This window comes from Pyxicephalus adspersus, chromosome 3 (assembly GCF_032062135.1).
Source record: "Pyxicephalus adspersus chromosome 3, UCB_Pads_2.0, whole genome shotgun sequence".
NCBI lineage: Eukaryota > Metazoa > Chordata > Amphibia > Anura > Pyxicephalidae > Pyxicephalus > Pyxicephalus adspersus.
In genome coordinates, this window is record NC_092860.1 from 92,549,395 (window position 1) to 92,563,375 (window position 13,981).

The 13,981-nt window shown below is 35.4% G+C and overlaps 1 protein-coding gene across 1 annotated transcript in view; it reads right to left on the reverse strand.

The window, feature by feature from the left end:
* The window catches only part of COL25A1 (collagen type XXV alpha 1 chain), a 250,742-nt gene that overhangs the window by 27,370 nt on the left and 209,391 nt on the right, over nucleotides 1-13,981 (reverse strand). Inside the window, exons 17-23 of the mRNA XM_072406817.1 lie at nucleotides 11,033-11,077; nucleotides 10,832-10,909; nucleotides 9,879-9,902; nucleotides 7,531-7,575; nucleotides 6,644-6,688; nucleotides 2,083-2,163; nucleotides 1,144-1,206 (exon numbers count right to left, since the gene is read on the reverse strand). Of these exons, the coding sequence (XP_072262918.1) occupies nucleotides 1,144-1,206; nucleotides 2,083-2,163; nucleotides 6,644-6,688; nucleotides 7,531-7,575; nucleotides 9,879-9,902; nucleotides 10,832-10,909; nucleotides 11,033-11,077 (381 nt within the window). The remainder of the gene's footprint in view (nucleotides 1-1,143; nucleotides 1,207-2,082; nucleotides 2,164-6,643; nucleotides 6,689-7,530; nucleotides 7,576-9,878; nucleotides 9,903-10,831; nucleotides 10,910-11,032; nucleotides 11,078-13,981) is intronic.

Here is a 13,981-nt window from a genome sequence, read left to right on the forward strand (position 1 = left end):
TTGTGTAAATATTGTCTGTATATATATATATATATATATATATATATATATATATATATATATATACACACACACACACACACACACACACACATATATATATATATATATATATATATACACACACACACACACACACACACACACACACATACATACATATACATACACACAAAAGGATCAAGAGAACAAAATGAAAAAAAAAACAGTTGGAATCCCTTTGGAAACATGGTAACAATATACTATATGGTAATACTGAAACATCTAACACCTCCACCAAAACAGCAATATTTGGTGTTTCCTGTTTGTACTACCTTTGTTGTCTAACTGGAATGTCTGCATATTTAACCTAGCTTATTTTCCCATTGCGATTTTATTCATATCATATGAGCAGTGATTGATTTGGAAATTACATATATATTTGAACTTTAGTAAAGTAATGACCGGAGCCAAGCGAGGAAAGGAGTAGGCATAGGGAAATCATGACCAGGTGCAAGGGGGTCAGATCGATAGAGGTGGGAGGCTGCTGGGACAAAAGCCTTATGGGTAGGTAAGAGGTGCTTTGTCCATCTAGGTGTCTCAACATGCATTTGGCAAGCTGTTATGATTTAACTGAAAGTATTAGTGGTTATTTAAAAGTTATTTAAAGTTATCGTTAAAGTTGTTATTTAATAAAAGTCTGTTTGTGGCCATTTGACCACATGGGTAAAAGGGGAGTGCCATACGATTTACCTGGGTCATGAATATTGAGAAAATTTTTTTGTGGCATACACTTACAGATTATCTGTTGAGAACACTTTATTCAGACCTTGCCTTTCAATAATTAGCAGATGTAGGGGTCACTGCTGACTTTTCTGATGGCTGACTTTCTTCACATATGGTTCTTTTAGAATGGAAGATGGAGTCATCTAAAGGCTGCATTAGCATATGGCATGGGTGAACTTTTCGCCCATTAGCCACTGGTAAAGTAACACAGGAGCTAAATGATCTCAGCTCTATTCTTTTTTAAATTCATTCTACGAACACATTTATAAATGTTTACAAATTGTAAATAATTAAAAGTGCAGAGATAATGCAATGTAAGGATGGTAATTATTGTCAGAGAATGACACATTTCTCTAGAAAATTCACTGTCTGACTTACAGAAGCTCCATGAGGCCCCGGTGCACCATGATCTCCTTTTTCTCCTTTGAGCCCATTTGCACCCTAGAAGATATGAAATTTTTGTAAATTATGTCAAAAATGTGTAGTATAACAAGCTCTATGTATCTTTGTAATGTTAAATATACCAGAATGAGCATACGGTCAGATGTACAATCAATTGCCAACTTAGTTATCTGCATGGAGTGACATTTCAGGTCTGAGTGAAAGCACCAACACCAAAAAATATTCTTTATATCCAGGCAATTAGCATTCCTTAAAATGAGTTGATCAATGGCAGCTTCCATGATCTTTGGTTGGTCTGTTCTAAAAGGAAGTAGTTACTCAAACAAAACAGTAGGGGAAGATTTTTTTAAACTACATTTATCACACAACACAGTTATCATTTTTAGGCAATTTTGTGAAGGTAATAGAAGTCTAGATATTTCTAGTTGAAGTGGAAATACTACAAAACTGGGTTCAGGTATTGTACACATTTCATATTCTATTATAAATTCACATTGATCATATACAGATGGAGAAGAAAAAACTTTGTTAGTGATGTCTGTGGTTATAGACAGGACTTTATTCTCTACAAAGGCACTCTGAAGGCCATTTCTTAGAGCATCAGGGTTTGGGGGAAAGCAGCACCAAGCTCTCAACAATGCAGTTTACAATCCCAGACCCTTTATATTTGTGGCTGATATTCCATGTAAGCACCAACAACCAATACCAACTACCAGTTGCTTAGGTTGGCATTATACCCTTACCAAATTATACAGTACTTTATTTCATTTAAACACTTTCTGTCAATACTTATTTAAAATATTATCATTATAATATTATTATAATACTTAGACAAATATTTTCAAGTAGCCATAAAACCTTTGGATTATCAATCAAAATTAAGTGGCAAAATTTATCTTGGCTGTTAACACTTACTGGTAATCCAGGGAGGCCAATTCCTCCCTTCTCTCCCGCTATACCAAGCTCTCCACGATCTCCTTTGGAACCTTTTGGGCCCTGTTCAATACAATAGCATTTTTTTATTGATTGAAAAAAACAGAAGAGCCTGCAAGTACTCACTTTACAAACTGGTTAGCATGCAGCTTTGTGGTTTCTAGAGATAAAATGATGTCATGATTTGGTAACCATAGTAGTATACTTGGCACTGACTCATTGTTGTGTTGGTCCGTCCACTGCCATGGTGTGCATGTTTTTACATCCACAATTGTAACAAAACCGAAGTCACTAGTGGATGAAAACTAGATGAAAGAAGTGGGAACTTTGTGCATCCACTATGGCTTTTCTGGACAATTAGGATTGAACTTTTATTAATGCTGACAATAGTAATCAGTAATCATATTAGTTTGTTTGAAGAGTTAAAACCTCTAACAGGTTATTTCTTATTGCTGGGAAGATTTACCTTAACTTCCTCTAACTATTCCTGAGATACAGCGGACGTTAGAGGAAATCTATCCAAAGTGAGGGAAATTCCTCCCAGACAGTTAACACAAATTAATAAATACATTGAACCCTCTATTTAAAACTAAACAAAGAAGTTTCTCTTTACTCTACCCTTTACTCTCCCGACTGCCACTGGGAGTAAGGAAAAAGAAAGCCATCTGCAACCATATGACAGTACAGGGCCAAACATCCACCTGTCACATTGAAGTCTGCTGAGGCAGAAGGATGAAGCTAAAGCTAAACTCCAAATGGATAGAAAAGACAAAAAATAATGCAGTTTCTCTACATCTCTGAACTAGTTATACAGAACAACAAATATGTATTTCATCTGCATGTTAGGATGCTGGTACCGAGAAGAAATTAAAGTGAACCTGCTGCTATCCTCTACATGGAAAACAACAGTTTAAGTTTAAGGGGTAAATTGTATTTCTCTCTTTTCTTAATTATTTTAGGTCCACATTTTCCTTTTTTCATTAGTGCCCAATCTCATGGGATTCTATACATGACCAACAGCTCTAGAAGAGTTATCTACTGATAAAAAAATGACAGGTATATTATTTACAGTATGCCATTCATGTATGTAAAGATGTTGGTACAATGCATCCAACTACAACATTGGAACTAATATTGTGATTTTGATAGTATTTGTGTTATGTAAATAGTATTATTAAATATACTTTGAAAGCATTATAGAATTCAGTTTTTATACTTCAAATAATGTTTTAAGCAACTGTATGCAGATTCTGATCATCCTAATATTAGCATGACAGTTTTAGGGCATGGCTTTATTATCTTTAGTTACCACAGAAGCTTAAATAGTCAGCAAAAGATTGTAAAAACAAACAGCGTTAAATGATGAGTTATTTTGAATTTAAAAATGACTTTGATATTTGCTATGCTTGTATTCAGAAACTCAACTTTAAGAATCTTGTAGTTATACAAAATTAATAAGCATACCATTAATTTTTAATCAAGACAAGCTTCATTTACCATGATTGAAATGATAAATTTTCTTTTGATTGGATGCTATTACCCAAAGCCCATAACTTATTCCACTCATAAAATGTGATTGCAATTAACATAGAAAACATTTATAATTGGCCATTAGATAATAGTTAAACACTGCACTGATGCAATGTATAAATTGGCCAGGTAGTTAGGATTCCGTCATCATTTAATACTGTTACTTAGCAATAGCTGTGTAATCAAAAGCCTTAGATATAACAAGAGGATACTAAGACAGAATTGAAAGAATGAAACAATTTTTGTGAGTACCAGTTTTATGGAAAATAAATCAAGATGAAAATGACAATCTTGAAGAAGTAAACAAGAAAAAAATTGCAATGACTGAAAATGAGAACAAAATAATAGCTGCATTCATGAGAATCGATTCTAACAGTGACAGTAAACCCCTGGTATCAGTTAATTGGCCATCTTCTATCTAAAAAGCTTTATAGCATTCAGACTGTGCAATTTCAGCACTGTTATACTGGGGCTCCCACATATGCTACACAATGCAAAATCTCTACAGAAGCAAAAGGAACATTAACACAAATATACTGTAAAGTTTATATTGTTCAAACCAGTAATGAATGATGCCTAAATCTATACTTAAAACTAATAACTTTACTTGTGATGTAAGCATACCACCAAATCCCACAAAGTAAACTTTGAAAGTTAGTTAGAAATGGTCCACTGGAGAGAGTACCACTGTATTGTGCTTTCTCACCAGAATCTGGTTGTTTATTTTAGCCCGTTGTAAAAAAAAAAAAAAGAAATAAATAAAATAATATATATATTATTTTTTTCAGTTTTGTGTATTTATATATTTATTATATTATTTTTAGCAAACAGTTGGAGGCGTGCGGTTTATAGATAATAATATAGAGTAATATAGGTAAAACGTAACCTAGGTGAATTTGTCAAAGAAGTGAAACCTGCTATTCTATATTAGAATTTCATTTAGAAGAGAAATTCATAAAAACAGCAGTAGTGAAATACTTCATCTTGAGAAAAAAATAAAACTTTACAGAATCACTGGCAAGAATATACCATTGGTCTAGAAAATAAAGCTTTTATTGGAATAAGTGTCACTAAATTAAGTTTCAAATTAATGTTTTAAAATGCTTCCTTTAATTTCTCACAACATAGTTGATTCACTTTGTAAAGAAAAGTCAATCACATACATGGAAATTTAAAGTGCACTTTCTGCACATAATTATGTTGAAATCGGCGGAGCTTCACCTCACTCACCAATCTAAGTGAATTATCTATGGTGCAGTGATATTTTTAGGTTCCTAAATGTACAGTCCTAGTAAATCAACATCACAGGTTACATTGTTGTCTGTGACCAGGGAAGAGCTGTCTAGAAGGTGGTGTTAGTAACAGTTTTACCAAATCCTATCTCTTGGGAGTTTGTAGAGTTTTTAGTTAACTAAGACCTAAGAGGCCCATGTGCATTGGCATGCATATATAATTAACAATACATAGGGTAACTCTTTAACCTAATTTAAAGCATTGATGCAAAGCAAATGTCATGAAATGATTTTTACTTGTTTTCTTCTTCAGGAGTTTAGATATGAAACCAGATTAAAGATGTTTAAAACGAGTTAAACAGAGTCAGATGTATTATTGTATGATCTTCATTTAGTGTAATTGCACAAACATCACTGCGGTATCAACTTTCATCTGCTGTCAAGCAAAAGCAAGTACTACATGAAGTCACGTTACTGGCATTTAGAAATTTAAGTCCTTTAATGGTAATATACCATTCCTTAACAAAGGAGAACTTTAAGACAATGACTTGAGATGGTAGTATTAGGATAGTGATAGGATTAGAAAGTGATAATAAACACATAATAAATATTATGAGAGTATTAAAGCAATTATTTGCATAAACGAAAACATCTAGATAGTAATATGGTAGTATTAGGACACTATTGTTCATAAAGTATTGAACATGTAGACTGGGTCATTCTTAACTAGGGTTCAATGAAACCCCAGGGTTTCATTAGAGCTTGCTAGGAATTTCTCAAACTGTGGCTAACTGACCTCCAATTTCATAGTGCCTGCATAAATTTAGGGCCAATGCCACTTGATAGAGTCAGCTACATGGATCCAAATATGTTTTTAGGTGTTCTAGCCACCACTATGGTCCCACTTTTTTCCACTTGCTATTTCCACTGAACATATCAATCCCAAGCAACCTCTGAAGGAACCCTAGTTGAGAAACACTGATTTGGACAAAGATATGTTAGTATTAGAATATCAATGTTCAGAAACAAAGAACATCTATTTAGTGATAGGGTAGTACCAACAAATGAAAGAGGATCTACATAATATTATTATAGAATAAGAACACAATATTGAAGGAACATCTAGAGCAGTGTTTCTTGGCCTTTCTAACATGGAGGAACCCTTTATTTAACTTTCAGGTCCTTAGGGATCCCCTTCTATACTTACTATAACCACAACTCACAGTATATTAGTGTGCTGGCTGGTAGGAAGAATGTCTCGTACATTGCTGATTATTGGAAAGAATATCATCTTTACAGGTAACTGAAAAGATCATTGGAATCTGTAAAACTGACTTAAGAGTCAAATACTGCTCATTGCTCAAGGAACCCGTAACAACCTCTGAAGAACCCTGGTTGAGAAACACTGATCTAGATAGTAGTATGGTAGTATGGGATGACTATGATGTGGTAGCATTTGAACAAGTTTTAGAAATAAAGGAACGTCTAGATAGTAATTTAGCAGTCACTAATGTTTAGAAGCAAATGAACATCTAAATATTCATGATGGTAATAAGACATTAATGTTCAAAAATAAAAGCATCTACACAATTCTGCATTGAGGTGCCAGCAAATACTTTTAACACCAAAAGATATTATGTAAACAACAGGTGTATATATAATTTTTTATGATCACCATTTATTTCTAGATTACTTATTTCTGAGCATTAATATCCATTTAGTTTAATATTGATTAATAGTTATCACCCCCTACACATTGAACATTTTGAAACAAACATTACCTGCTCCCCATCAACTCCTGGAGGACCAATAGGACCTCCCTCTCCCTGTAGAAACAATGTAAGTTACCATAATTTAGATATTGAATAAAACCATTGCACCATATTTAGGCGACATGGCTTTTTAAATGCATACATTAAATGGTCAAAGTCAGAGCGTAATTTGCAAGGACAGTCATTGTTGAGAAAATAAAAAAAGCCAAGGGATATTTCACATTTTTATGGAGTGACAGATATTTTTATTTCATGTAAGCCTGTCACTGATGCTGTTACCTGTATTAGAAGCACTTCCTGTCCACTGACAGCAGTTGTCCATCTCTTTTAATACTAATTTATGCCAACAGAGCCAAGCCTTAACTTTGTCTTAACTCTGCAGGTGACACTACTGTCTTTAACTAGCACAGAGAAATATAATGGCAACTCTGCCCTAAAATATTATCAGATGCTTCCACTACAAGTAAGAAAAAAATTTGAAGGAATCGTTTACTAAATATTTACCAGGTTACATTAACTGCTGAACAAGTATTTACAAATCCAAAATTTTAGTAAATGATTTCTCAAATATCAGAGTGAAAAATACATTGTGTGTTCATGTAATATTGAACTGAAGGTCTCACAGTTGTGTCAGTTTTTTTTTATGTTATATAGTGATAATGCAGGGGATGATTTAGTCTGAAATTTTAAGCCAATTGGTAAATATAGTTAGTGTTTTGATGCATGGTAATACACAACAATTGCCTTCAAAAAGTAGCAAAGCTAAGCAAGTGCCGCCAGCAGCATAAGCATTAAGGCAGAAAATCTATTTCACTATAACTGTCTAGGAAAATAAACATTGGCTAGTGTTTAATATATTGACCCAAATATATCTAAAACAAAAGTAGTTATAGCACCTTTGGTCCAGGCAAACCAGGTGGCCCAGGTGGTCCAGGAGGTCCCTGAAAAAAAAAAGAAAACAATGTGACCGAAGGACACGTTGAGATAAGTTGCGTAACATACAAAAACAACAGCAAACTACTAAACACACAGGGTTGCAACAACATCCTGAAAGTTTTAAGACAAGGTTAATGCAGGATCATTGTGAAAAACAGAATCAAAGCTGTTTACAAAGAAACTAATAAAACATTTTGTTAATGTATGTTGTTTGGCTTTTTATGTGATTTCTTATTTTACTAATGTTAAACTGCAATGTTTATAAAAGCTAGGTTTTTACAAAACACAAAGGGGATATCAAGATTGCCCTTGAAAAGTGTATACAGCTGTTTCTACCAGTACATTTAATATAGCTGTTTTTATAGCAGATATATTTTCTACCCTCCATTTCAACAAACCAGGGATGAAAATAGTCTTGAAATTATCTAGACCTGTTAAGTTCTTTATATGCTTTAAAAAAAAAAAAGATACAAAACTAGATTGGTCTTGGCTTCCAGTAGGTGCAGGGGATGTCACTGTTGCCTCCTGGACACACAGAACTGCCAATAATGCAAACACAATAATGTGTATTTGTATTAATTTGTAGGATTTCAACTGCCCAGAATGCAGTGGTGACATTTCACCCACATCTCACAAAAAGTAATTAATTTACCTGAATGTTCTAGTCTTAAACAACACTGGCAGAGCAGTGGTCCATCTATTAGTATGAAAGGTCCATTTAATTTATAACTGGCATGATGCACCGGCATAGAACAAAATTGCAACATGCTTTGTTCTTTTTTTCTTCATTGCACAAAAAGAAAACGCAATTAAGGCAAATTACCCTATAATTTCACTGGGACGGGATTGGGCAATGATGCCCAACATCACACATTTATTATGCTAAATGTATTTCCCATAAACAAATGTTAACACATATTTGTTAGCTATAAAGATGAATTTTGAAGCTGCTGTGCTTACATGCTTTTAATGCCATAATTCAGTTTTGATAAACAAAATTGACTAAGCTTACTCATAATGGTATGCAAGAAGCATTCTGGTCATCAAAATGAACCAAAGCCATTCCAAAGAGTCAGATTTCGGATTATTGGGATCTATTTGAATCTATTTGTCTAATTGAAGAAGGTCATGTATGTGTAATGTCACAGACACTGCATAATTATCATTTACTCTGAAACAGGATAAGCAATACACTTATACTGTACTTCTGTGGGGTAGGCTTGGAAAACCTATAAAATATTTTAATTTTTACTGATAAAAGCTAACTAGAATATGCAGTTTTGGTTCACACTGTTAAAACATAATAGCATAATGTTTAGTACGATTCTTCCACATAACAAAATCACAAAAACACAGTTAGAATCAAAGTAACTGAAACACCTTGAACCCTATAAATTTCATTTCATAGGTCCCTAGAATTTCCTATAAATATGGATCATTTTATGAGCAGCTCTCAACCACACATTTCCTCTAAATGTAAAAAGCAAATTAGGATGGTCATCTCTTCTAACCTCACATTGAGAAGAAATGTGCACTTACATGTCACTTGTTTGAGTTTAAACAATAATGTGTGTAGTGCTTCCTGGAGTTAAATAACAGTTTAGTTTGGCCAATAACATCCTGAGGACATAATCACTTTCTTTTACTTTTCTAAGCTTGGTATGTATTAGGGAATATAGGGAAGACAGGGTACCTGTTAGGTTGGGAGTTTTTCTTTGTCAGCCAGCACTTGAGGGTTGAAAAAAGAAGCCACAGACATCATGACCCCAAAATGCCACTGAAAGGCCAACACTTCTTATAAACAATGTATCAATTTATGTCTAGGGCACTAAGGCTGAATTTGGAAATACAAAAGGTTAGGCCTCTTTCACACTTGCAGTGGAAAACCACAGGTAAATGCGTCTGCACATGTTGCCCCTGTGGTTGCAGTGAGGTTCTTTCAGGGAACGAAAAGCAAACTGTTTTCAGGAAGCATTCTAGGATGCACTGCAACTGTAGTTGTAACCATGTGCAAAACATGTGCACAAAATAGTACCCAACTGCTTTCTTTCAGTTGAGTGGTTGGGAATGAGGTTGAGCCTGGTATAGAACACTGTGCTTAGCTGCAAGTCTAAAATGGCCCTCACCATTGACAATTACCTCCATAACCGATATCTAAAAGGAGGTTATCCTTTAAAAATACTTTAGTAATACATATTAGATGTGTCCAGTTCATGGGTTTCAGTATTAGTATATACAGAATATTACAAGCATGCAGTGAAAACAAGGGCACACAACAATAAGAAAGGAACAGTCCATGCAGAATTACCGTAACTGTAATGGCGGTAATCCTCTGGAGAGAAGCAGCAGCAATAAGAAATAACATTGTACTTAAAATTACATCATACTGCATACATTATTGAGGCTGTTCTAAAACAATGTTTTCAAAAGTAAACAAATAACAAATTTGGCTACCATGATAAATGTACCAGAAAACCTTCCAGCTTCTAACTGACTCTCTGCTGGGTTTAATTCCAGCATTTCTTCCATTGCAAACCAGAATTAATCAGAATAAAGCTAGAATAAAACTGCCTACATAGCAAGTAAAATATATATACTATACAACAATACAATACCAATTAGCATTACAATTTGAAGTCCTACCCTTCCACAGACAATTATAGGGGATATTAACAAATTTTGGACAACCAACAGCATTCAAAGAGGAATCAATTAAATGAAAAATGGTTTTATCACTGTATGTCTGACAAGAAGGTAAACAAATGATACATATGTGTAAAAAGTACATGAATGATATCATTGCCAATGAAAAAAAAAGAATAGAATAGGAAGTTAGTGAGGGCACATACACTTCCCACTATTGTGAAGGGACAACAGACATTGACCACCAATGTAAGATTGACAAACTGAAAGGGGCTTGTCCACAATTTGCAGGGGAAATGAGGCCATCTAAAAATTTACATGGGAGCCACATGCATATCTTAAAATCAGGGATGGCCATTATCAAACATTTTTATCAGTAGCTGCCCCACTGACTTTCATCTTTCAATTAGGGAACTTATTTCTGTGACAATTGCCTAACAGTGGATATTTCTTATCAATTTTCTGTTGTGTGAACAAAGAGGAAATGTTTTAAATAGGACACAGGAAAAAGCCATTTCTGACTTTATTAAAAGTGAAAAATTAAGGACTGACTGTCTTATTCAAAAACAAAATTAAGCCTACTGCATTGACTCCAATGATCCTATAATGCAGCCTTACCTGCAATGCTTCCTGAATGTTTCCATTGTAATCTATAATTTCTGTTGCACCTTGATCTCCCTTTTGTCCTGGAGGTCCCTAAAAATTACATAGCAAATAATCTGGATGTCAAAAATTATAACAATTGCTGTTTAACTTTATTAAAATTGAAATACATTGGGGAATAAATGCAAAATCTAGATAAATGGTGAAAGCACTTACTCTAGGACCAATTGGACCAGCATCACCTCTGCTCCCAGATTCACCCTAAAGTGACAAACATGGTTTTCTAATGAGTAAAAAAGATTTAGCTCAGGAAACATTTCATTTTTGAACTATATACTGATATACATAAACAACAACAAGCTAATAAATAAAATTATACATAAATGAACTTATAAAACATCCCAATATAACATATCAGAATTTTTGAATAGGTGTTTAGAGCATGGAGCAGTTGTCTGTTCCCATAGATTAAAGGTGAGGCTGGAGAAACCTTAACACCTAAAAACTGATGGAATTAGGGAATTCTGTGAGGTATTAGTGTAATCACTTTATATGCCAGCTTAGGCATTTGAAATGCTCATATTTATTACCCTTTTATGATACTTGAACAAAGAGTTGACCTTCTGCCACTATTTGTAGGGGAGTGGTCTAAGAAGAATTTTCTTTATACACAAGAAAACCTAATGCATTAGGAGATTGACCGCCCCACACCTTTCTTCTCCTTCCCCAACAAATAATCATTAAAAAAGAGTGCCTGTATACTGGCAGATGTATACAAATACACCTCACACCAAAAGGCCTCTATAACTATGGTACAAACTCAGTCGTGGATTAAGCAGCTGTCAGTGCTGTGTAAATGTTTTGTATCAGTTCTTTGATATCATAATCCAAGGAACAGCTGACAGTGAGCGGATGCAGTTACAATGAGACATTGCATCTCTGTAATGTGTAGTGGAACGTTCCATAGAAATGACTAAAGCCACTCATGTGTCCTCTGGTTTAGTCTTATTTGACACTTGCTGCAGCAATGGTGCACAATAATATAAAGACTGACTTGTTGAGAAAGAAGAAAAAAAAAACTGGGCAACAGCTGTGATAAAGACTATGCTTGTTCTTGACATGATTGTAAGACAGCATACATTTTATCACAGCTTAATGTAACACAGAACAAAGCCTTTTTCCTTCATAATATTAGGAAATTAAACCCTAAACTACTGCCAAAACCTGTGTCCATTGTTGCAACCAATGTTGTGATTCACACAACTCATTCACACTACATGGCCTGAATTTTTGACACCTGCCTGCATCTTCTGTCTGATCAAATTGCTGTAAGGAACAACATGAGTCTATAGCAGGGGTCAGCAACCTTTACTATCAAAAGAGCCATTTTGCCTCCTCTTCCACTAAAGGAAAATAGTCTGGAGCCGCAAAACATAACACAGTTTATAAACTTTTAAAAGTTTTAATATTTTTTTAATTTTACCTGTTACAACCAGTGTGCTTGTGTAGGCCTACTTTGAAATAAATTAAACACTGAACTATGCCCCTAGAAGCCTCCAGCTTCTAACGTATCATCCTGTTATAGAAGCTGGAGGCTTCCAATGTAACAGGGTAGATTTTTTTGATGGGCAGAGTTCTTTATGTTCTGACGATGCCTTAGCTATGAAATTTTAAGGGGTGTTAGCCACAGGTGTCCCTCATTTGCAGCTTTAATTTTGTTCACCTGTACCCCCCAATCTTGAGTAATTGGGGTTCAGGTGCTAGAAGTCTCCAGCAATGTGTAACAGGGTAGAATATTTTGATGGGCAGAGTTCTTTATTTTCTGACGATGCCTTAGCGATTCAATTGTAGGTGGTGTTAGCCATAAGTGTCCCCCACTTGCACCTCTATTTTGGTCACCTGTACCGCCTCCCCCCCGTTCCAGAGAAATTGGGGTTCAGATGCTAGATGCTTCCAGCAATGTGTAACAGGGTAGATTTTTTTGATAGGCAGAGTTTTTATGAATTTTTAGGAGGTGTTAGCCACAGGTGTCCCGTAGTTGCACCTCAAATTTTTTTCACCTGTACCCACGTTTCCAGATAAATTGGGGTTTAGGTGCTAGAAGCCTCCAACAATGTGTAACAGGGTAGGGGTTTTTTGATGGGTGGAGTTTTTAGGAGGTGTTAGCCACAGGTGTCCCGTAGTTGCACCTCAAATTTTTTTCACCTGTACCCACGTTTCCAGATAAATTGGGGTTTAGGTGCTAGAAGCCTCCAACAATGTGTAACAGGGTAGGGGTTTTTTGATGGGTGGAGTTTTTAGGAGGTGTTAGCCACAGGTGTCCCCCACTTGCACCTCTAATTTTGTTCACCTGTACCCTCTTCCTGTTCCAGAGAAATTGGGGTTCAGGTGCCTCCAGCAATGTGTACCGGTAGATTTTTTTGATGGGCAGAGTTCTTTATGTTCTGATGATAGCCTAACAATTAAATTTTAGGGGGTGTTAGTCACAGGTGTCCCCCACTTGCACCTACATTTTTGGTTTTGTACATCTCCCCATTCCAGAGGAATTGGGGTTTAAAGGAGGGGGATGTCATTGTACACACCCATTTGTACACGCCCACCGTGGTAGATTTATTTCACTGGTAGATTTTTTTCATTAGAACACCGGATAGGGAATCCCCCTCCTCCGCAGTGTCTTGGGAGGAAGGGGATCCCCCATCAGAGATCTCCCCGCGGCAGCCGAAGGAGGCTGAAGAGCCGCATGCGGCTCCGGAGCCGCAGGTTGCAGACCCCTGGTCTATAGGAGTCCTCCCTGAGTAACTTTCCGTACTATTTGCCTTGTCATGTTCCGCATAAGTATGCAGTGCCTGAAACATTGGATTGGCAGCACTGTGCAATCCAATAAAAAGTGTAATGGAGGCTTCCTAGCTATGTGACCAAATACCAATAGCTGCTAATAAAATTTTGTAGTGGAAGATGTAACTAATGTGACTATTTTGTATATATCCAATAGGCTAACAGTTATCATCTCCAGAGAGAAATCGTTTTATAGCAAATGAAGGCTCACTGACAATGGCACTTAGACTTGGGGTAAGTTTACATAAAACAAACAGAATAGTAATATAAATGTTATCTATACTGATTAGATAAACCAGACACAGATACCCATTTTATGTTCAATAAATG